General features: G+C 51.8%; 1 protein-coding gene across 6 annotated transcripts in view; it reads left to right on the plus strand.

The window, feature by feature from the left end:
• Positions 1–24,328, plus strand: part of NAV1 (neuron navigator 1) — a 209,828-nt gene that overhangs the window by 158,948 nt on the left and 26,552 nt on the right. For all 6 annotated transcript variants that reach the window (XM_082616096.1, XM_082616095.1, XM_082616097.1 and 3 more), the window contains 5 exons: positions 19,543–19,681; positions 20,128–20,425; positions 21,194–21,887; positions 22,365–22,808; positions 23,696–23,737. In XM_082616096.1, the coding sequence (XP_082472222.1) occupies positions 19,543–19,681; positions 20,128–20,425; positions 21,194–21,887; positions 22,365–22,808; positions 23,696–23,737 (1,617 nt within the window). The remainder of the gene's footprint in view (positions 1–19,542; positions 19,682–20,127; positions 20,426–21,193; positions 21,888–22,364; positions 22,809–23,695; positions 23,738–24,328) is intronic.

Below are 24,328 nucleotides of genomic sequence, written 5' to 3' on the forward strand. Positions count from 1 at the left end.
GTCTGCCAGTTGTGTGCGGACATCCAGATTTCCATGGTGTGAGGAAACTGTTCTTTCGCTGCATCTACCTCACAGCAGTAGCTTGCAGATTTTTCCTCCATGAAGCTTTATTTTTGGAAACCACTCTAATTCACATGTTGGGACCTATTATTAACTGCTCATTTTATGCTGTTATTGGAAATCTTTATATCAGGAAAGAATGTACGGGTTGTTTTGAGGGGAAGGGAGGCTCGAATTAAAAGTTACCTTACCTAGCATCTCAGGTCTGGGGTCTGAGAACAGATTGGAAACCCATATCCCCCCAAGCAAAGAAAGCTGTCTTGGTTGTCTGCCCGCGACTGTCTTCCCAAATGAAGGGCCCTCACGGATCTAAGAGGTGGCTGTTTCGAGGCAGAAGATGATCATGTAAACACTTGTAAAATTGTCTCTTTGGGACCCACAGCGGTGTAAGTACCGCAGTCCACCCTCCAGGACAGCGTTGATGAGGAACTACACGGCGTGTTTCATAAATGGAGAAAGAAGCACCATGTTACATTTCAGCCCATAATTGGGTGGTTGGAGAAGGCCCCTGTTTAATTAAATTCCAGCACGTGGTGTCTGACAGGACGACTTGGCCTTACACTTGACCACCGGCTGGGTTTGGAGAGAAGCGCCCTCCATGAGCCCCTGCATACTGTGGCGTCAGCTCAGATGCTGTGCGTTCTTGGCAGGAAAGGGTCTCCCGCAGCCATGGCGGGGCTCCCACCTCAGGAGCTCTCAGGGGACCTCAAAGAGCTCAGCACGCAACGTCCCTGCAAATTGTGCCCCTGGCTTTCATTTTTAAGCTGTTCTGGGCAGGCTCCACATAGGACGGCTTTTCGTTAACATGAGGGGCTACATAAGTGTTGGCCTCTGGTGGGTTAGTGTAGGGGATTGTTGTTGTGAAACCAACGACCCTCCCAGCTGCAGGAACCCAGGTGAGCACCCAAGGGACATAGCCGGAGGGACACAGCCGGAAGGGAGCAGGAAAGAAGACAGGAGCGAGGCAGCCGGAAGGAAGAGTGCAGGAAGGGTGGGCACAGACCTTCCGCGAGTGGACCAATTGGCAGCCCCCGCGCCGTTGACGGACAGGGCAGGACGGAGTGGGCGGGGTGCTAGTGGACCCTCAGGCCAGCCTGGTCTCGGAGGGGAGGGTGTGACTGTGTCCCGGGGACATGTGGCCATGGGAAGGCCTTGCTGACCCCCGGTTAGGGGCCCGTCACCCCTGCCCCAGGGCCCTGAAGGCCCCAGCGGAGGCAGGTGTCACCGCAGTGTCCACCGGGCCTCGCCCAGCGTCCTGGCCCTTGCTGTCAGGGGCGTTTGAGTTTTACCCATCGTCCCGAAGAGCCCTTTGCAAAGCGCCGTCCAGGAGGTTGGACTTCACACTCGAGCCACGTGGGTCCCGATGAATCCCCACGAGGGGAAGGTGGTGGACAGGGGTCCACAGAGCACCCCCCCCACCCAGGCCAAGGCACCTGAGTCTTCTCCAGCTGCCCGGCACCCTCCCACCCCTCTGCGGCGGGCCCGTAGGGGCACATGGACCGCTGGCCTTTGCAAAGGGCGGGAGCCTGTGTAAGCACGTGGGAGGGCCTGTCGGATTGGCCGCCCTGCCTTCTTGCACTCAAGCCCTCAGCCAGTTACCGAGACCCCTCTCAGGAACGCCGTGTTTGGGTTTTCAGGCCTTTTGAGGTCTAGGACTAACCTTATTTCTTCTTCACGATTCTTGATCCCAAACCTCAGTAACTTGAGGTGCGGTGTAAAAGCGGTGGAGCGGATACAGATTATGACTGACCCGGAGACCAGCTCTTTGTGCAAAGGGCCCCTGGAGGCGGGTGAGTGATCTCGCCCTCCAGTGGAGCACCGTTTGGAATGCTGCCAATAACACACTGCAGAGTGACGCCAGACGGGTCCCTAGAGATCCGAGCAGATGCCCGATTTAGTTCTGCTAGTCTGTGACCACCCCCAACTAGAGATGTCTCTCATGATGGGAGTATTTATAGTCTATACAGTGGTTAAAGGCAGGTCTTAACAGTCAGACAGATCTTGACAGTAAACAGAAGCCGTGGGTCCATGGGCGGGCACGCAGCTCTACTTAAGTTTCTCCTCTCGTGCGTAAAATGGAAGTAATATCGAACTCCAGGCTGATACGAAGATTAAATGAGGTTGTACCTCTATGTAAGTGCCCAGCACAGTGCTCAGACACATATTTAAATACTGGACACGTGGTAACTATTGTTTTCGTAACCCGGTGACATTCACAAAGAAAAATAAGATTAGAATATGTGCTTGGATCAGCGCCAATCTGGCATCTCCACTAGAAGATAATGTAAAAGGCGTGCGCTTCTGACAGAAGCAGGTGCCATGGATCAGTTTAAAAGGCAGCGTATTAAAGATGCCTTTTAGTAGTGAGCATTTCAGAGTCACTGTTTGGATTTCCACACTGCATTAGGCGGTGGAAGAGAGGAGAAACTGCTGTGATTTGAGCAAAGCTTATAGACAGACAACCAAATGGGTGAGCTTGGTAATTCCTCTGACTCCACAGACTGAAGGGGACCAGCACCTCGGCTCCAGCGTTTCTGATGTTGGCGGTAGTATGACTTTCATTAGCATCATTTAAGGGTGTTTTCCGGAAAGCCTTGAGTCTTCAGTAGAGCTGCAGACCTTGCTTTGGTCAAGTGCAGGGTGTTGCCACGTGTGTGTCCAGCAGTGTAGAGTCCTGTTGGCCATGTCTGACCAGGTGGGTGCAAATCATGGTTCCTGTTGGGTCACACCCCAGCTGCCTGCTGGTTAAGTGAACAGCAACTTTGCACAGAGCAGCCTCAGCCGACTTATACTCGGATTGTTTTGCTACAACAGAAGTCTTTACTCTTGGAACCACACAGCTTAACAAATGTTCAGTTATGAAGTGTACCCTTAAATTCTCCTACCTTCTCATGACCATTTCTTTTGAAAGAATGATATCAGGGTGCCAGCGGCGGCATCAGATAAGCTTCCCCAGTAAGAAATTGAGAAGCCTCCCTGGCAATACGCTGACGCTCCTTTGAGGCCTCAGCTTCTGATTCTTTGCGGAGAGAAAACTGTTATCACCTTGGACTCCTACACCTATGGCCACTGCCACTCTATATGATCGACACTTTGAGATTGGAATTTAAACGAGGATACGACATAAAGAGGAATTGCAGCTGTTACGGGAATGAAGAAATCCAGCCGAAGTCACTGAAGCCAAAACTCCAAAGGGACCTAAGTAGGCTGTATCAAAAGTTTCTGGAACCTGGAAACCAGCTTCATCTTGTATCTTATTTATGACTCTCCACCCAGCCCGGGATGTTTCTCTTCCTTTATATTCAGTGAAGGTACAACAGTTTTTGTGCGACCCTGCATCTGACTTGCATTAGAGTAACCATCCTCGTCCAAGGTTGTGGCTGAGCTTCTCCCCAGGGATCTCAAGAGGTTGTGAGCTCCTGCAAGAGGTGCTTGCATTCTGCTATGGGTTGCTTTCTCCGTGTTGTTCGTGGAAAGGAGAACAAGTCAGGGATCCGGATGGCACTCCCTGTGTGTGCGCTGCACGCGTCATGCTGTCAGAAACTTCGCGTTTATCCTGAGCTGATCCTCTTGGTGGACGCAAAGGGCACTTGGGTCTCTGACCGCGTGTTGCCGGGATGGGGGTGGGGTGAGGGGGCCAGCGTGCCGGCAGGCAGGCTGACGCGGGGACGTTTCTCTTTAGGTCTTAGGATTTGGAATGTGTGTTTGTCTCTGTTTTGCTGGCTTTCCCTTTGAACGTTCCTTGTTTTGTTTTTCTTTGGTAGATTACACGTGGACAGCATTAGGATAGTTACAGACAGGAAACTTGGGTGGCTCGTTGCCCTCTGTTTTGAATCAGGATTTTTGACCGGACGGGGAGTCTCAGCAAATAGAAAAAAGACGATTGCCTCAGTTTATGTAGAAACACTAGGAAGAAGTTGGAAAGTGGACTTTTAGTTTTAACGGAGTAAAAGAGAAAAAAGGTGATAATGGAGTGCCAGGGACTCTGGGGTGCGAAGATTGAATGTGATACAGAGAATTCAGCAGAGGGGAGTGCTGTGTTCAAAGGGGAGGCCTGGCAGCAGTGGGGTTTGTGGCGGAAGCCTCGTTCCGCCAAGAGAGTAGCTTACAGGCTGGGGGTGTTTACTGCCAACTCAGCATCTCACACCAGCAGTCTGGCCCAGACCCTCCGGAGCTGCCAGAAACTGTTCAGAGTGCACAGATCCTCAGCCCGGAGTGTGGACTGGGGCCTGCTTCCCATCCCTTTTCACCTCTTCGGATGCCCGCTGTATACTCCCAGGGTAGTTTGCCATCTGAAGATGAACATCAGGACCTCTTTGTTGCCGTGACCATGACAGAAACGCCAGGGCGTATGCCCTCTGCCTGACTCCTTCCATCCTGTCCCTGGGGCAGGCTCTGTGCTTCTCACTGAAAAAGGCGTTCGCTTCTGTCAACTGCGCATAAATCATTCTGAAAGCTGCAAATATGTTTGATTCCCATCCTACTTTAGGGCATTGCCCGATTCCAGTGGGGGATTGGCAGTGAGGGGCAAGCAATCCTAGCGTTTCCTTTTTTCCTTCTCTTTTCCCCTCCCTCCCCAGCCCCCAACCTTTTATTTTTCTGAGTCAAGAGGAGCCAGTAACATTGCTGGGAGAAAAATCGTGTTTTGACTTGTAAACCGAGCAGCTTAGATCAGAAAGGCACGGAAAGGGAATAAAAGCAGAGGCCTTTCTTAGTCCAGAGTTGCTTTTTGGTCCGAGACTTGTCAGTTGAGGAACTGTTATTTTCCTTTTCGCTTTAGCTTGGTCTAGCCCAGCGGTCAGCAAACTTTGGGCTTCTGGGCCGTGCCTGGTCCACCGCCTGTTTTTGTTTGGCCCACAAAGCAAAGAATGGTTTTCACATTTTTTAGTGAGTGGGGGAAGAATTAAAAGAAGAATAATATTTTGTGACACATGAAAATTATATGAAACTCAAATTTCATTGTCCATTTAAATAAAGCCACATCCATTCATTTACTGTTGTCTGTGGCTGCCTTCCTGCTACAAGGGCAGAGGGGAGTGGCCGCAGCAGAACGTGTGGCCATCAAAGGCTAACCTAGTAACTGTCTGGTTCTTTACAGGGAAAATTTGCCAAGCTCTGCTCTAGGCACTTAACCTGAACCTGTCCTACTTTTCAGAGTATCGTCAGTCGTCTTTTAATTCCTGACTGGTTTAAAGAAAATGCAGAGGTGCAAACACTGCCGTGTCGTGTCCTTTCCATCAGCCGGGGATTTGGGAATTGGGTGACTCTTCCCTGAGGAAGAGTAGGTGGGAAGTGGGGAGGAAGCAGGAAGTATCTTCCGAAATGTTAAAACAAACAGCGTTTTCATCCCTTTCCAGAAATCTACGGAATGGGACGTCTGTGTCGGTTTAGGAAGAGAAGGGAATGTTGGTTCCAAGCAGCGCCCTATTGACTGTTCTTAGAGCCTCTTTCTGATGGAAACTCAAATCAGGATCACTTTTCACCAGTTGACACCTTAATTTTGTGACTCTTTCGTTCTTGTCAGCATTTGCTTTGCCCAAGTTAAGAATCAAAATTATCTTCCCAGATGTTCGACTTCCCAAACATTTCACTTCGTAGGTGTGGAATGACCTGTTCACACCTGGGGAAATTGAGGCCAAGACAAGTAAGCGAATTCAGCTCTGGGAGTTAAGCGCAGTGGGGACAGTGCAGGGTGAGCATTCCAGAGTCTGCCCCCAAGGGCTGCCGTTCATCCTCCCGAGGTGAATTGAATGGCATCCCGGGAGGATTTTCCCTTTTCTTCAGATTCCCAGTTATTTTTGACTCTGTAGGATTTACATTTCCTCACTTGGAAACGTCTGAAAGAGAGAAAGGTGCCTTTTTTTTCCCCTGTGAAAGTAGGAGAGGAGGGGGACGGCTTGGGGCAGGCGAAAAGGGAGATCTCTGAAACAGGAGAGAACTCAAACAAGCTTCGGCCAGCCGAGTCAGCATTCTCACCCGCAGTTGGTCCTCATCAGGGAGACCCGTTAAACAGCTCGACTGTCTGCTCTGCTGTACTGTGCGGAGCCCTGCCAGCTGACACGGCAAAGCTTAAACCCACACCTCGGAAACGGTCTCTCATTACTCCCTGTCTTCTCACTTCTCTGTCTCGCCCACCACCCTGCAATGACCCTTTCCCACATTAAGATCCCATTAAAATATATTGATTCCTCTAATCCAGTTGCATCCATTTTGTCCCACAAAGTGCTAGCCAAGCTGTTTGCAGGACTGAATACTTGCGTAGCGTGTCATTAGGGGAGCACATGTAGAGCCTGGTTTCATCGTAAAAAGATGACATTTCTCCAGGATTGTACCCCTGCCAAGTCAAAGCAGCAATGATCATTCCTTCCACTCTGCTTGCCTCCTTGCTTTTCTCAACCCGTAGCTTCTACTGAGCCCGGCTGATGGATTTGGGTATTTTATTTCAGCTGCAGTGACCTATGGTATCACGATCAAAAGCCTCGTGTTAGTAAATCCCTGAATGGAAAACTGCCTGAATCATGGAGGTGGTCAGGGTCCACTGTTTTAATGTATAAATAAAAAATAAGCTAATTATACTCAAATACCAAAGGCTGGGTGGCTTAAACAATAGAAATTAATTCCCTCACAGTCCTGGAGGCTAAAATTCCAAGATCAGGGGGCCGTCAGGGTTGGTTCCTGGTGAGACCTGTCTTCTGGCTTCTCTCCGTGTCCTCCCGTGGAGAGAAAGAGCTCGGGTGTCTCCTACTCTTCTCAGGACACCAATCATATTGGATTAGGGCCCCACCCCTGTGACCTCATTTAACCTTAATTACCTCCCTAAAGGTCCTATCTCCAAATATAACCACTGGGGGTTATGGCTTCAACATAAGGATTTGGGGGGACACATTTCCATCTATAACGATGGTCTAAGAGTGAGAAACTGTCTTAACCTTAGGGCAGAGATTAAATGCCAGAACCAAGAAAGCAATGCTTGAAGCAGGGTGTTAGAAGCCAAGATGATAATTTTTAAAAAATTTTTTCCGGGTCATAGACATTTGAGAATCCAAAGGTATGATCAGACAACACAACATTGCACATACGCCTAGAATTTTGTATATTAACTACAGGAGCACCCAGTTCTCCAGAACAATTAAGTACTCCAAGCTAGCAGGCTAAGTCATTCTTTTGCTGCTGCTGAGATGGCATCTCTTCAGATTCAGACACAGGCTTTAGCTTGACTGAACGGGGTTCTGCTGAGGACGGGCCTGTGATCCCACTGCCCCCACTGAAAACACGTCGACCTTCTAGGAGAGGAGAGTGCACTTCACTGGCCGTGTTGACGGTGGTTGACTTGGCAAAGAAGGGGTGAGGGGAGCTACAACTGGGACCCAGTGGATAGAAGTCCCCTCCCAGTAAAGCACAGGAGGAGCCATTCTACACTCTCGGTGGCATAGCAGTCTGTGTGTATTTACACCAGACCCTGTCTAGGTGGCACGGGGAACTTTGGCCCTCAGTGAGTGACTTAACAGACAAGGGCAACAGTGGAAATGGGTGGTTTCACAATTTGGTAGGATGATCAAGGTACAGTAGGGCATGGGGTCTAATTTTCTCGGCTTTCACTTGAGCTGGGTTTGATCTCCAGGAAATGTTTTCTGAATTTGTGATGCTCCTCTTTGTAATCTTCCCTGCTGGGTCGGAGTAAGAATTCATCACTGAGGTCTTGCACCGGATCTCCTACAGTGATGGGCTCCGAAACGGTGGTGCCTGTTTTCTCTCAGTTCTCGTCTGTGCCGGTAGTGCCGGGTAACCCGTCTGTAGAGATGAAATCTGAACTTTAGGGTCCCCAGCCATCATCATTCACAAAGTTAGCCTCAGCATTCGAGAGCTGAACAGAATTCCTCAAACTGGAGTTCAGGAAGTGTCTTTAACAGGTTGCTGAAACCATCAGTTTTCGTAGGGACTGGGGTAGAGGTATGAGCTAAGCTGCCAAAATATCAAGGGGGCCAAATAAATTTCCCTAATCGTGCACATCCTCCAGTTTCCTATTGGACCCTGGGTACCTGGTGCTGTAGAGTTCCTTCTGCTTGGTGATCTTTACCCTTAAGACTCGGCAGACCGTTAGCTCCAGATGTTTACATTGGCTTCTTCTCTGCCCCACCCCCTCTTCTTCTAAATCTCTCTGTGTGCAGTTCATCCTTGTTGGCCAGACTAGGCTGGCTTGCCGTGGCCTCGGCCAAACCACAGACATGTAATGAAGCAGGCGCTGTGCTGCGCTCGCCCTGGAGAGCTGAGGCCACGCGGGTGGGTGAGAGCTTTGCCGGTGCCTGAGCAGAACGTCGGTCTCTCTACGTGGCCTTGATTCATTTTCAAAACTGATCACACAGTTGCTCAATTTCACTCTGACTCCTCTGTGATCTTGTCTTCTTTTTCTTCCGTTTTAAATCACTTATCCTCTTTAACCTTTTGAATGCTCAGGACTGTGGCCAATATTTCAGTCTATGTGCCCAGCAATTCTGCCACATCTGGTGCCATCGAGAGAAGCACCATTGGCGTTTAACTGCAAACCACAGCTTTTTCAGGTCATGGACCAACTGTAACCACTGTAGCGGCTAATGAACCCCAGCTCTGCGAAGCTGACTTTCCACTGACCAAAAGTTTCCTCCAGGACAGCGCTTTCCAGTAGAAACATGGTGCAAGTCACATATATAATTTTAAATGTCATAGTAAACACATTTTAAAAAAGTAAAACAGGTGGAATTAATTACAGTAACATGATTTATTTAATCCAATATATCTAAAACATTATCATTTAAGTATGTAATATAAAATTATTAATAAGATATAGTGCATTCTTTTGTCACACTAAGTCTTTGGAATCTGGTACTAAGTCTTTGAAATCGTACCGCACATCTCACATCATTGGACTGGCTACATTTCAGGTGCTCAGTGTGTATCTGCACGTGGCCAGTGGCTACCATATTACACAGACCTAGGAGGTGACCACCTGCTAACCAAAGGGGCAGGAGGGTCACTTGCTGAAGGGGCCAGACAGGGAGCATCACCAACCAGATGCCTTGTTAGGAGGCATCGCCGTGGCTGTGAATGAGCTCTGGGGAGGCCCTGGGCTGGCTGTCACCCGAGTGGCTCACCTCCAGGAAAATGCCTGGAGGAGAAAGGATCAAAGACAGTGAAGAGTGGGATCTCTTTGGAACGTTGGATTGAGGGGAGTCCAAGATGTGTTCCCTTGTTTACAGAGGCACCGAACTAGTCCTCAGCCAGGACAGGTTGTCACCTCTGTCGTTTGATCCCAGAACTCGGCATCTTCCTGTTGTTAAGAGTTCAGAACCCACTACCGCACTTCTGTAGCAAACAAGTGCTGCAGCCCAGGCCAGACTCAAAAGGAAACACGTGTGATGTTGAACCAGATGGAAGTGCCCCCGGTCACCCATCTTCTACCTACAAACTTGGCGGTGTCATGTGGTTTAGCCCGTTACCTTCCATCCTAGATGGTGAGCAGGGAAAGCTGTATCCTAACTCTAAGTGCTGTCCTCCCAGGGAAGCTGTGGATGTTTCCAAACTAGAGCAAGGATCAGAATATCCACTCCCAGCCCTCCGGGCAGCCTCCCCAAGAGGACAGGGTAACTTGGAGTCTCTTTACGTATTTATTCCCACGGGGCTGGTCCTGGACCAAACTCCATGTCCTCCTTTCTGGTTCCCTGAAGTACAGCAGTTTGAGTTGTGGGGCTGCAGAGCCATCCGGGGGCATCACCTAAGGCACTTGCTTAGTAAGATGTTCCTTTTGTCTTGAGCCACAGCCATGCAGGCCCCGGGGCCCTGGAGCCAGCGCATCACGCTCGCACACCCTGGCTGTCGGGTTGCCTCCACCCTGGGCCTGATTTATGCTGACTCACCACCACTCACTGCTGCTTGCTTAACTGCCTGGCCTGGGCAGCCGACTACTAGCCCCAGCCAGGGGGACGTGGCAAGGGTCGTGTGTTGGTGACTCTTGGCTCGCCCGATGTTTGTAGGTTTCATGGTATAGAGTCGCCCTCGTTGGTTCAGCGATGGGCACTGAAAGCCTCCCGGGTCTGACTCCGGCTTCTTTTTACAAGCAGCTGGGAATTCAGTTTCTGGAAATCAGGTCCACTGTGTGGTCAGAGAGCTTCCTGCTGTCCTGGGGCGTGTTTCCGTTCAGATGGCAGTGATACCAAGATGGAGAGCGGGAAGGCCTCGGCGTCTGCTGGGGCTGTAACATCAGGCTCCCAATTCCGTAAACTTTACCTGCGAGTAAAAAATGATTCCAAAAGAAAACAAAAAACAAAAAAAAAAACAGCCCAACTCTTATAACCAGCCTATTGTATGGCGGATATTTCTCAGAGGAGAAATTAAGGTTTCAGATCTCTGAAACCTTAAAGTAGTAAAGGAGCCATAAAGTGGTAAATAACCAGAGAGGTGTGTTTGCTGCTTCACCAGGCACGTATGTTCTGGACCAGAGGAATGCCGATTCAGTGTTCGGGTCTGCCTTCCGAGGACCGTGCTGGGCTGGGGAGAACTAAGGAATTTTGCTGTGCATCACAAGGCGGCCCGCCCTTCCCATCCGCTAGCCCACACCCTTGGCCCTCTGACTCCCTTGGCCACTTGAGTTCTGCGGGAAGACGTCTGGGAGGGGCGGCCAAGAGCTACATGAGTGCTGGTGCTGTTCCCAGGGGGAGGGTGCGCCCCACCCTGTGCACTGCCCTGGGCCGGCACAGACACAAACAGGGAGCGTCCAGCTGAGTTGCCCGCCCCCGCCACGGTCCTTGTTCTCGCCCCACAGAGGAGATGGTTGCACCCACGTACCCCGGTGCTAGGAAGTGGGCAAGGGAACAGCAGAGGGATCAGCTGGCTCGCTTACAGCCCTAGACGGAGGGCTTAGAAATTTATTGAAGGAATGGTACAAGGTCACCACACACTGCCACTCCCACCTGACAGCAAGAAGGAGCTGGAGAAGTGACATACATAACTTAGGAAAGAAAAAAATAAGTATCTAAAGATGCAAAGTATTCTAAGTAAACTCAATTCCAGAGAGGATGAACCCTTCCTGGGAGAGAAAGAATGCTCGGCTGCTTTCATCTGAGGGCCCCGGCGCGAGGCAGAGGGTTAACCCGCCGGAGATGAGGATAAGGAGAAAACAGCTGGACTTTGTACAAACTTTCAAAGGCTACATGCGAACTGGCTACAAGGAGACTTAGTCACAGAGCAAGTACGTCCCCACCCACCCTTAATTCTTTCCCCCAGGGCTTCCCTGAGAGCACACAGCGGACGTGAGCCAACGACCGAGGGCAGGGCAGAAAGATGGGACAGACACCGCTTCCCCATCTGGGGTGCACGGGGCATTCACGGAGCAGCCGGAAGCAGCATAGCACAGAGGAAGCTAAGAGCAGGGCAGGAGCGGGGAGGAGACCCCCTGCAAGGCACAGGGCCCTTCTCTGAGTGCACGGAGGTGGCCACCACCAGCTAAGAGAACTCGGTGGTCCTGCAATCTGGCAGCTGGGCTGTAAAGCGTGGAGAGACCTCTGGGGTCTTAACCGTGGTCACATCCCAAGCCCCATAGGAAGGACAGCCTTGATCCTGCCCCCAGGACGTTTGGAAGCAACTTTAACCAACGTGACAACAAAACCCGGACCTAGCTCTACCGCAGATGAGACCGACTCGGCCCTCAGGCCTAGCAGCCTGACAGAGGAAGGGGCACGTCGTTTTCTAGGTGGGCATGTTGCCATCCACTAAACACACGGCATAGAATAAGCAGTTATGAGACCTGTGAAGAAACGGGAAAATATCACTGGCAGAAAAATAGTCAATAGAAGCAGACCAACAGATGACTCTGTTGTTGGAATTAGCAGACAAGGATTGTCAAATTCTTTTTTTAAGATTGATTTATTTATTTTGGGCTGCATCAGGTCTTGGTTGCGGGCTTCTCTCTAGTTGTGGCATGCAGGGTTTTTTTTTTTTTCTCTTCTCTAGTTGTGGTGCACAGGCTCCAGGGTGCATGGGCTCTGTAGTTGGCAGCACGTGGGCTCTAGTTGAGGTGCGCGAGCTCAGTGGCGGTGGTGCACGGGCTTAGTTGCCCCGCGGCATGTGGGATCTTAGTTCCCTGACCAGGGATTCAACCTGCGTCCCCTGCATTGTCAGGCAGATTCTTTACCACTGGACCACTAGGGAAGTCCCTATCAAATATTTCTAATAGGTATTTTTAAGGATCTGGTAGAAAAGGTGGATTACATTCTTGAATAGACAGAGAATTTAAGCAGAGATCTAAAAGTTCTACAAAGAGAAATTTTATCAATTCCCACTGAAGTGAGGATTCTTTGGAAATAAACTACCGGTCATTCTTAGAGAACAGCTGTGAAGCATTTCCAAACCGTAACCCATTCTCTGAGTTTATGCATCCCTGCTTTCACAAGCCAGGAATTCAAGTCTGCCCGCCATGTACAGACACTGTACAAGGGGCACAGTCCTACCCCTCAGGGAGAGGTAGTCCAGCAAAGGGATGCACAGACATAACTACCTAAAGGCAGAATGCTCTAATGGAGCTAGAGGTGAGTTTAAGAAGACATAAAAGAGGATGCGATTTCTCCTGACGAGGAGGATCACGGAAAGCCTCAGAGAAAACTGGGTGTTTGGTGTGGGCCTTGATTTCAAGATGCAGAGCTGGGGGGAAGCCCACCGAGGCAGATCGGGTCTATGTGCATCCCTGTCGAGTGCCGTGATGATGCCAGGGCTCCAGAATCTTCCGCAGACACAGACCATTGCACAGCGGTGAGGGGAGCAGCTCCGCGTTGCAGGCCTGTGCTTCTGAAAAGACATGAAGGGAGCCCGCCGGCCACCGAGGCGGAATCTGCAGGGACTAGGAATCAGGAGCAGAGACTAGGGGCTGAGCACCGTGCTGACCCGCGTCCTACACGGCAGGGCCGTATTTCTGGATTTGGTCTGAGAATGAAGTCACCCCTTACTCTGAGTCCTCTCGTATCTGTGGTCTGTGCTTCCGATTTCATGTTTCATTTACATCTTTTCCCCTCTTTGTTCTGGACAGTCATTGTCAAGTATCCACACAGCTGACGCCACCCTGTAAATGTCAGCTCGGTGGATGTTTGCCACGTCGACAGCGAGCTTAACCCCGAGCAGAGTTTACAGGACTTGAGTTCGGAGGGCCTGGCTACAGCATCTATCCGTGCTCTGTCATACGCTACGCTCGCGATGGCTCACGGACGGTCTGCAGCAGTGGGATGTAGAGTTTTGATTCAATTGTCTCAGCAGTGAGGAGCTAATGAAGGTTTGGGGAAGCGCTGGGTCGGGCTTCTGATGATATTCAGTGTGTACTGGACGGAGGGGAAACTGTCGACAGTGGGGGGGATGGAAGCCTTTCACAGGGCTTCAGCTGAGAGGTCATTAGGCTCTGAACCAGAGCAAAAGCAGGAGAAGCGTAAAGGAAGAAAAGATGGACAGGCCGGTAGCATTAGGCTGTCCAAGAAGTTCATTCAGGTTTTTCCATAAGATGTTACGGAAAATCCTGAACGAACTTTTTTTTTTTTTTGCGGTACGCGGGCCTCTCACTGTTGTGGCCTCTCTGTTGCGGAGCACAGGCTCCAGACACGCAGGCTCAGCAGCCATGGCTCACGGGCCCAGCCGCTTCGCAGGATGTGGGATCCTCCCGGACTGGGGCACGAACCCGCGCCCCCTGCATCGGCAGGCGGACTCCCAACCACTGCGCCACCAGGGAAGCCCCTGAATGAACTTTTTGGCCAGCCCAGTAACGCAGTGGGGAGCGGGAGGATGGGGTGCTCAAGGAGGGAGGCGAAAAAAAGGCGTTGAAGACGCATCGAAGGTTTTGGTCGGATGACGGGAAAAAGTCATACTTCTAGCGGAAACAGGAAATGAGAAGTTTGAGACTTGGAGTGAGGATTAAGGGGCACGAGGAGGCAGGGAAATAAACACCCTGCAGAGAAAATGCCCTAATTTACCTTCTCCCCTGTCGAGCACGTTAGAAACATCCCCTGACAAGGGATGTTTTTGTTGTTTGTATGTGACTCAGTCTCTCGTGTGCTTATTCAGACTCTTTTCATCTTCTATTCCAAGGGTGGGTGAAAACGAGGAAGTGTCATTGTTCTTATAGTAACCATCCCAGAATGAAAACTTGTACACCATTCAAAGTAAATTGTGTAAAATGGTGTAAATGCTCAAAAGAACATTTCTCTTATACATCAGTTACCCGTTAGTGATTGTTGTTTGGACTTATAAATAGATTGGATTATAAAAGAATATTAAGTTCTCTGCGTTCTGTTTTTCTTATGTGCTAGTAAATTTAGACCTAGATTGTTGCTGCCCAGCCCTCTTTTCTCCACCTGAGATCTATGTGAGAAACACATTCAGAGAGAAACAGAAGGAAGAGAGCAAAACCCAGCTTAGAGTGAGCAGAGATTCTTTGTGGTACATGACAGCCCTCCGGAGCTCGGGCGGGGCCTGACTCCACTTTGTCTATTCCTTTTGGCGCTGTATTTAAGCCGCTTTCCTTCCCCCCACCGCTGTCTTGATTGGCCAGGCAGGTACTCCATAGTCCTCTGACTCACTAGCTGGTAGATTTTTTAAACTCTTCTAAAGACTTTCTGTTCTTACACCTTAAACAGCCATGTTTCAGGAGAGACAGGGTCCACCCAGCCTCTTCTCTCCCACGGCTCTTGATTCTTCAAAAACTCAGCTCAGGACTTCCGTGGTGCTCCAGCGGTTAGAACTTTGCGCTCCCACTGCAGGGGGCCTGGGTTCGATCCCTGGTCGGGGAACTAAGATCCCATATGCCACGAGGCAACTAAGTCCACGTGCCGCAACTACTGAGCCCACGTGCCACAACTAGAGAGAAGCTCGTGCGCCACAACGAAAGATCCCGAGTACCACAACTAAGACCCGACACAGCCATAAATAAATAAATAAATAAATACATAAATAATTACATAAATAAATACTTTAAAAAAACCCAAACACTCATCTAGATGGTTCCTTCTTTTTTTTTTTTTTCTTTTGGCCACACCGCGAGGCTTGAGGGATCTTAGTTCCCTGACCAGGGTTTGAACCCAAGCCCTCGGCAGTGGAAGCGCCGAGTCCTAACCACTGGGCTGCCAGAGAATTCCCTTCTGCCTCTTCCTGATTCCAACACCAATATCTCCTCTCCTCGCTCCACTCAAAGTCTAGCCGTCAGAACATCGAATCCAAAAGATCGAGCTCATTTAGGGGAATTTTGCTGCTGTGACAAAATTCGTTTAATGTATTTCACAACTACCCCCAAGAGTAAAATGACCATAAAGGGTTTGGGATTTTTTTTTAAATCATAAACCACAGGGACAAAGACTAGAAGGGAGAGACTAGCCACATCTGGGGAAGCTGGAATCAGAATGGCAGGTGTGAACTGATTTATCAGCTCGAAGGTGAGTCCTAAGCCAACAGTGGGGACAACTGTGCAGCACCTCTGTTTGTATCCCAGGACCCTTAAAAAGCTTGCTGACTTGGTGACATCAGGTACCTTTAGAGGGGGAAGAGGTGAAACTAAAAACAGGAGGACTGGTTGGAAATTTATGTAAGAAACCCTCAGACTCTCAGATCCCCTCCTCCTAGGAAGGCTACGGCTGTTCCCCTAGTCGACAGAAGACCGGAAACTCTGGAGAGAATAGAACAGGAGTCTCTGCACTCGTGGGCTCCTGGCACAGTGAAGGCTTAGATTTTGAGCCAGTATTGAGTGAAACTTCGCATATTGAATGTTGAGGCCCCCAGGACCTTCCCCAGCTCAGCTCTCAGAACACAGGTCTTATCCCCTCCAGGCAGGAGGGTGGGAGATTCATCTCTAGGACATCTGAGCAGCCCCAGAGAAGAAACTTACATGAATCAGTCCCGTTGCATCTCCCTATACCGACGCCATCGCTGACAAGTCCTACCTGTGTACACAGAGCTTCCAAGGAACTTATGATGAGGGTCCCAGTCTTACAGATGAGGAAACAGCCAAGGGTCGTCAGAGATCCGAGAAGGTCTGTAACACAGAAGTCTCACCAATACAAACAGAAAAAAGCAACTTGGAGCTAGAAACTAGGCAAAGAGATTGTAAACCTGCCCCTCCGAATGGATGAGTGAATGAATGTCTCTGAGAGTTAAAAGAAGAGGTTGTGTCCTTGAGAGAAAGACCGATACGGTGTTTTCAAAAGTACCCTTGGAAATGAAAAATGGTAGCAGAAATGGAGGCAATGGAAGATAAAATTGAGGCCACTGCCCAAAAAATAGAGTGTGTGTGTGTGTGTGTGTGTGTAATGCTGGAAAATAAGAGAAAATCAGAATATCAACCTCAAAATCGATCGTCTAAAATAACTGACAGTCTAGAAGAGAGCACTGAAAAATGGAGAGGAGAAAACCATCAAAGAAATAATCAGAGAAAATTTCCAGGGCTGAAGGGCATGAGCGTCTAGATTTAAAGGGCCCAGGAGGGTATCCAACTCAATGAGTAAACACAGCCCACACCAAGCCCCATCATTAATGATACTTCGTAACACCGGGAAAGATGCTAAACGTTTCCAGAAAGGAAACAAAGAAACAGGTCATATTCTAGGGACAAGGAATCCGAATGGCAACAGTAGAGGCTAGGCAATGGAGCAATGCTTTTGCATTCTGAAAGGATACTATTTTCAGCTCGGATTCAATGCCTGGCCAAAATCTCACACGTGAAATAGCATAATGACATTTTATGATGTGTCAGATCTTATCAAGTTTGCTTCCCAAGCACCCTTCTCCAGGAGCCTACTGGAAGAGGTACTTCACTAAAACAAGAATGTAAACCAACAAAGAGGAGGCCTGAGGTTCCAGCTTAAGAGCCTCCAGAGGGTGGGGTGTGGTCCCGGATGCAGAGCGCAGACAGCGGTGGACAGGGGGCCGCATGGGGGTGCTCTTGAAGGAAGCACAAAAACCGTTACCCGTGGTTACCCTAGAAGTCAAAGTGGGAAGGCAGAAAAGGGGCGATTTTCCTTTTTCCCTTTATATTGTTACATAATGTTTGAGTCTTGACTAGAGCATTTATTACTTGTCTAATTTTTCTTTTAAGAAAGAAAATATGCTCACTCCAATGGACACGCTTAATCCTTAAGTCATGACAGCAGAATTTTCCTTTTGTTCAGGGCCTGCAAAGGAATTTCTCTAGGTCAGGGGTCCCCAACCCCTGGGGCCGAGGACCGGTACGCACAGCAGGAGGTGATTGAGCAGAGCTTCACCTGCCGCTCCCCATTACTTCCTGAGCCATGCCCCTGCCCTGCCCCCAGTCCGTGGAAAAATGGAAGGAAACCTTCAAATCCTGTAGCCAACCTTGCCCAGTAATTAGGCTGGAACTTTCTTACTACAGGAGAAAGTCTGTGAGTTGGGAGAGGAGGTCGTTGTGGCCAGGAGGAACTGTCTCTGAGAAGATAAACACCCCTCCCCTGTCTTAGCTTTGGGCTTTCTGTCAATGCAGAGCAAAGGAAGGGATTCTTTGGGGTTGGTGGACTGCAAAATCCTCTTTGTCCATAGGAGTTTTCTCTGCCCCAAGGCCTCGATTACCCGTAATTAATCTCTGTGCAAGGACAGGCTTCTTGTGTGTCTGACCGCTGGAAATTGTTTGTTTGCCAGAGATCTTATCTTGACCCAGGAGAGCTGATAGGGTGATAGGATCCTAAAACCAGAATTGATCTTTCCTGCTCAGTATGTGTTCTCTACAATATGGGGTTCAGGGGAGGTGTTATTTTAGCCCAGGACAAATGTGAGATTTAATATATGTCACAAGTGGGGGGGAGAAGAGGTGGGTTGTCATTTAATAATGGCCGTATTTCCTAATAATAAAGTCCAGCTCGCTCTGTAGTGTGGTCTAATCCCCGTGCTTTCTTTGCTCTTTCTCAATGTATTTGGATTAATCCCTGCAGAGCAACAAGCCAAAAGTCCAAACCACCCACTTTCCTATTCCCAGCAAATAAATCAGACGGAGGCCAGCTGAAATCTGGGCCAAGCACTTAGATGACTTGTGTGTCTGATTTTTGTTCCATGATATGAAACTCAAAATAAATCTAAAGGGAGAAGTTTCCCAGATACCAGCTAATTCACGGAAAACATCTTAAGCCTCTTCAGCACACACGTGAAGCTGATGAGCAAACTCACTGTGGACGGAGATGTGACGGTTTAGAGATAATTCCCACGGAATTAGTAAAGTCTTACTAAAGTCCCGTGTTCAGTTTGAGGCTCTAAAACTGAACACGGAATTTCTGAAGAACTTTTTAGGGTCCAGAAGGAAGAAATAGGTCCAGAAGGAAGAAATAGAAATGGGGAAAGGCTTGGGAAATGGGACCTTTGAAAAAAGGTTGTAGGAGATGGAATTTGAGCTTTGAAAATAATGTGTGAACAACAAGAAACTTGTGATAGCAAGCGCGGATGGTCCAAGAGGAGATTGGTATGAACGGTAGAGGAGGAGGCGTTTCGTTCAGATGTTAAGAATAAACGTTCTGACTGTGAAACTCGTCAAACAAAAATCAATAGCCAAGTGACTGTGGGAGAATGACCAAGGCTGTGTCAGCCTCTCTGAATATACGGACCAGGGTTCTCGATATGAAGACGTACAGACAGATGTTTAACGACATCTCTCCCGGGTACCACAAGTCTGATATTCCAAGCAATTGGCAGAGAAATGAAACCATTCAGCACACATTTGGCCCCTCTGCTTGGCCACGGCACCTAAAGTGGGTCACTTACCAGAAGAGCAGTACATGCTCTTAAGAAGCAGGACCCGGTCCCAGGATGGGGTGAACCTGATAAAGAGGGGAGCGGTGAGAAGTGATAGGTCTAAGCGGCTCTAGAAAAGATCAGTCTTTTTCCGGCCCTGGTTATCAGGTGTGGAAAAATATAGAAAAGGGAGGGGAAATACCTAGAGAACACATCTAGAAATAAAGATATAGTAATTCTAAGAATGGAGACTCTTTATAGGGACGGGAAATGGGTTTATGTGATTAGATCGATCCAAGAATTACCTTGTCTCTATAATACACCTTTCTGTTAAGGAGATTTAACATCTTCCTTGACCAGATAAAGCTAGTCCCTTCTTTTAATTTAAATTTAATATTTATTGGAGTATAGTGGATTTACAATGTTGTTCTTGTTTTAGCTGTAAGGCAACTTGATTCAGTGTATGTCTAACACGTATATCTTTTCTTTTTCCTGTTCTTTTCCCACATAGGTTATTACAGAGTGTTGAGTAGAGCTCCCTGTGTAGTCCCCTCCTTTTATGAAAGGACATCACCAAATTACAGGGAAGTTTACATCACTCTTTGCGTTGCTGGCGAACGCAGGACTAACCCCCAAGCTTTTCCCCTCCTGGCCGGTCTGTATGCTGGAGTGCAGCCATTCTGCCCTCATTATGGTAACTGTATTTCTCGCCGTGGCTTCTGCCTTGACTGCTAACCTTTCTCTCCTGTCCTGCAGCTGGGATGAGAGCAGCTCCATCAGCAGTGGGCTCAGCGATGCCTCTGACAACCTCAGCTCGGAAGACTTCAACGCCAGCTCCTCACTCAACTCCCTGCCCTCCACGCCGACGGCCTCTCGCAGGAACTCGGCTATAGTGGTACGTGGGAGCGCGCATGCCTAGGCCCCCTTCTGCAGGAGAACCACAGGGCAGACCGCGCCGTGCCTGTGCGCGCGGTGGCACGTCCTCTCACCTGCTCCGTGGGATTGGCTCCCACGTGCCCTTGGCCAAGTCCTTCTTGAGCTGGTGGAAAGAAATCCCTAGCTGCCGGGCAGTCACCTAAGGCGTGAGCTGCTTTCCTGGCGGGCGGGCCTCTATCAAGCGCCCATGCCAGTTCGGAGGGATGCCCGTAAGTGCTGTCCCACCTGGAGAGGAAGAGGAGCCCGGGATCTGTGTGCTGTCCTCTGGCAGCCTGGAGGTGCGGGCGGAAGGCTGGTTCACTGTCTGCTCTGGAAGAGTCAGGCCACCCGGCAGCCAAAGTCCCTCCCTCGGCCCAGTCCCCCCTTCCCCACCTGAGCGTCCACTCTGCCTTCTCTCGTCTCCAGCTGCGCACGGACTCCGAGAAGCGCTCGCTGGCAGAGAGCGCGCTGAACTGGTTCAGTGAGTCGGAGGAAAAGGCCCCCAGAAAGCTGGAGTATGACAGCGGCAGCCTGAAGATGGAGCCTGGGGCGGCCAAGTGGCGGCGGGAGCGGCCCGAGAGCTGCGACGACCCATCCAAGGTTGGGGAACTGAAGAAGCCCGTCACCCTGGGGCACCCCGGGTCCCTGAAGAAGGGCAAGACCCCGCCGGTGGCCGTCACCTCCCCCATCACTCACACGGCCCAGAGCGCCCTCAAGGTCGCAGGTGAGCCGAGTGACAAGGGACCGGGGGACCCAGGGCCAAGTCCTGCTTCCCTGGCTTCCTCACAGACGTTAACCCTTGGGAGATGGCCAGCCCGCACACTGCTTCCACGTACTGTCCACCCTAGTCTCCAGGCCGTCCCGAGTCAGGGAAGACGGGCAGTACGATGTCCGTCGTGCAGATGTGGGCATACAAATGCCACGTGCTTAAAGCCTAGGCCCAGATGTAGAGGAGGGGGGAGGCTGGCCTGACCTGCCTCACACTGTCCAGTGGTTCCCTCTCCTCTCCTGGGACATGCGGGTGATGCACTTGTCTTCCTGAGGGCTTGTTTGCCATCCCAGGGAGGTCCTGGCCGGGTCAGAATCATGCCTCTCCCAGAGTGGCTCCGTGGTGACCCGCGGCCTGGGTCGGGCCCCCTCTAGTCCCTAACCAGCGGCAGACACAGCTGAGTCCCGTCCATTTGCTTCCACCCCCCACCCCCCACCCCCCCCCCCCCCCCGCCCTTCCCTCCCTGGACCAGTGTTAGACGGCATTCCTTCTTGATCATCTTTGTGATCGCCTTTGCCATTCAACCAGAATGGGACACCCTACCCTGGGGGCGGAAAACAACAAAGAACAAAACAATCAATCAAAGGCCAATCCCGCCCAGAGTCCCCTCCCTTCTGGCGAGAAGGGTCCTCAGCCTGCAGGCTCCCGCTCACCGGCCCACGGCGCCCCTCCTCCCAGGGCCGGAGATGGTGGCCTCAGCTCACTCCTGTCCGCCCTCCGCAGGCAAACCCGAGGGCAAGGCCGCCGACAAGGGCAAGCTGGCGGTGAAGAGCGCCGGCCTGCAGCGCTCCTCCTCGGATGCCGGCCGGGACCGCCTGGGTGACGCCAAGAAGCCTCCCTCGGGCATCGCGCGCCCATCCACATCGGGGTCCTTCGGCTACAAGAAGCCCCCTCCCGCCACAGGCACGGCCACCGTCGTGCAGACCGGGGGCTCGGCCACACTCGGCAAGGTCCAGAAGTCCTCGGGCATCCCCGTCAAGCCGGCGAACGGACGCAAGACCAGCCTGGACGTGCCCAACAGCGCGGAGCCCGGCTTCCTGGCTCCAGGCGCCCGTTCAAACATCCAGTACCGCAGCCTGCCCCGGCCGGCCAAGTCCAGCTCCATGAGCGTGACCGGTGGGCGGGCCGGCCCCCGGCCCGTGAGCAGCAGCATCGACCCCAGTCTCCTCAGCACCAGGCAGGGCAGCCTGACGCCCTCCAGGCTGAAGGAGCCCTCCAAGGGGGCCGGCGGGCGGGCCACCCCAGCCCCCGTCAACCAGACGGACCGGGAGAAGGAGAAGGCCAAGGCCAAGGCTGTGGCCCTGGACCCAGAGAGCGTGTCCCTGAAGAGCGTGGGCTCCCCGGAGAGCACGCCCAAGGGCCACGCCAGCCACTCCCCGGCCCCCAAGTCGGCAGAGCTGCCGCCAACCCCCCTCAGGTACCCAGGCTGGGCGCTTCCTCCTGTCTGCCCGCCCGGCATCCTCCCAGGGTTCTGGCGCTCCTTAGACGGGGCGGCCTGTCCCCTGCTGCCCCTGGGCCTCCCGCATGTTCCCCGGGTGCCGGGCGCCTCTTCTGTCTTTCGGAGCTGTTCTCAGTGCCCCCCGATGTGCTCTGAGCCTCTTGGAGCTCTTGCCTGGGTGGTTTTGCTGTTTTATTTTCTCACACACACATCCATTTGTGTGTAAACCCACCCTTGTCTCCCTTATGCATGTGCTGCCCCCTCGTTAAGACTTGATGGTACCCAGGTCAGATTTCCTCCCCCGTATTTCCCAATGGCATTGAGAGAAGCCTCCCGTGCTTTGCAAAGAGCCCGAAAGCGAGGAAACAGGACCAGGAGTTGGCTGAGATCCCACCTGCCTGTTGTTTCTCTAACTCCGTGATCCTAAATGTCCTGTTTTATCGTCACTTCTCTCAGGGCCACGGCTAAGAGCTTTGTCAAGCCACCCTCCCTAGCCAATCTGGACAAGGTCAACTCCAACAGCCTGGATCTGCCTGCGTCCGCTGACGCCCACGCGCCGAAGCTCCCAGATGTGCACACTCCGGGCCCCGCCGCCGGGGGCCCCCTCCCTTCTTGCTTCAGCCCCAGCCCAGCCCCCATCCTCAACATCAACTCCGCCAGCTTCTCCCAGGGCCTGGAGCTCATGAGCAGTTTCGCTGTCCCCAAAGAAACCCGCATGTACCCCAAGCTCTCAGGCCTGCACAGGAGCATGGAGTCCCTCCAGATGCCCATGAGCCTGCCCGGCGCCTTCCCCAGCAGCGCCCCCGTCCCTGCGGCCCCCGCGCCCCCTGCCCCCCCCGCAGAGGAGGACACTGAAGAGCTGACCTGGAGCGGAAGCCCCAGGACCGGGCAGCTGGACAGGTAGGTGGGTGGGGCCGAGCCTGATGAGCCCGCCCCTGCCTCCGGGCGTGTTTGACTGCTGCTCTGTGACCTTCAACACTGTGTGCACGTTAAGTAACCTCTGCTTCTCAGCAGCTCTTATGAAACGGGATTTCGTTTCTGTGTTTAAATGCTGATTCTCACCTGCTACGTGAGGAACCAGTACCCAGACATTCAGTGACTTCCCCAAGCCCTCGTGACTGGTTTAACCTGCCATCCGAGGCTTCTGCTTCCTCATCATTGGCCCCAGATCATCCCTATTATGTCACATCCTGGTTTTCATCCACCATAGTATGATCTTTAAAAAGCTAATGAGAGGGAATTCCCTGGCGGTCCAGTGGTTAGGACTCCACGCTTTCACTGCCCGGGGCCTGGGTTCAATCCTTGGTTGTCGGGAAGCGGTGCCGGGGAGGGGAGGGGAGGAGGGGGAGTGGGAAGCTAATCAGAGAAAAACATCAAACATCTCAGATAAATTTCTCAAACTGTGAGCCCAGAGGCGGCTGTGGCTGACCTCCCCTTTGTTTATGGAGACGGGGGACTCACAGTCGGATGCCCTGGGTCCCAGTGTTGCATCCGTCAAACCTCTGGTCCCAAACTCTAGCTCCTAAGATGGACCCACATGCTTCTCTTTTTTTTTTTTTTTTTTGTGGTACGCGGACCTCTCACTGTTGTGGCCTCTCCCGTTGCGGAGCACAGGCTCCGGACGCGCAGGCTCAGCGGCCATGGCTCATGGGCCCAGCCGCTCCGCGGCATGTGGGATCTTCCCGGACCGGGGCACGAACCCGCGTCCCCTGCATCGGCAGGCAGACTCCCAACCACTGCACCACCAGGGAAGCCCCCCCACATGCTTCTCTTTTTTTCCTCCACAGTAATCAACGGGATCGGAATACTCTTCCCAAGAAGGGGCTCAGGTAATACCCCTTACGTGTGTTTTTCTCTCCTATACCTGGGGCTCCTGGTCTGTATGAAAAACCATAACTCACCCTGTCCCAGGCTCCAGTCATGCATGCGGTGCCCCTTTGGGCCGGTCACGTGTACCTGGTTCCTGTACCTCCTCCCAGGCGCCCACCCAGGCTCACTGTGGTGTGTGCGTCACCTTGTAGCCGGGGCTCTGGTGACAGAGGAGAGACAGGCTTGCACATGGGACTCACGCACTTCCCTGCACCAGCCTGTGCTGTCTGCCCCAGTCCCGCCAGAACCCCCCCCTCCAAGCCTGAGGGAGAGCGGGCCACCTCTGGCCACTCAGGTGGGCAGTAGGTCCTGCAGTCCGGTGATTCCTGCTGCTGGGAGGTTCGAACGCTGAGCTCTGTCCCGGGCCTCCGTCATCTCGGCCCAGCTCGGGCAGCCCCGCAGGGACGTCCCCAGCCCTTCCGCCCCTCCCAAGGTCCGGGAGGATGCTGCTTCCCCCCAACACCCAGCCCCGACGGCTCCCACCTCCTCGTCCTGCTTTTGGAGCCCACCTCTGAGCTCAGGGGGTAGAAGCCCAGACCGAGCTGCCGCCC

The sequence above is a fragment of the Mesoplodon mirus genome (genome assembly GCF_964341445.2).
Source record: "Mesoplodon mirus genome assembly, chromosome: 3".
Taxonomy (NCBI): Eukaryota; Metazoa; Chordata; class Mammalia; order Artiodactyla; family Ziphiidae; genus Mesoplodon; species Mesoplodon mirus.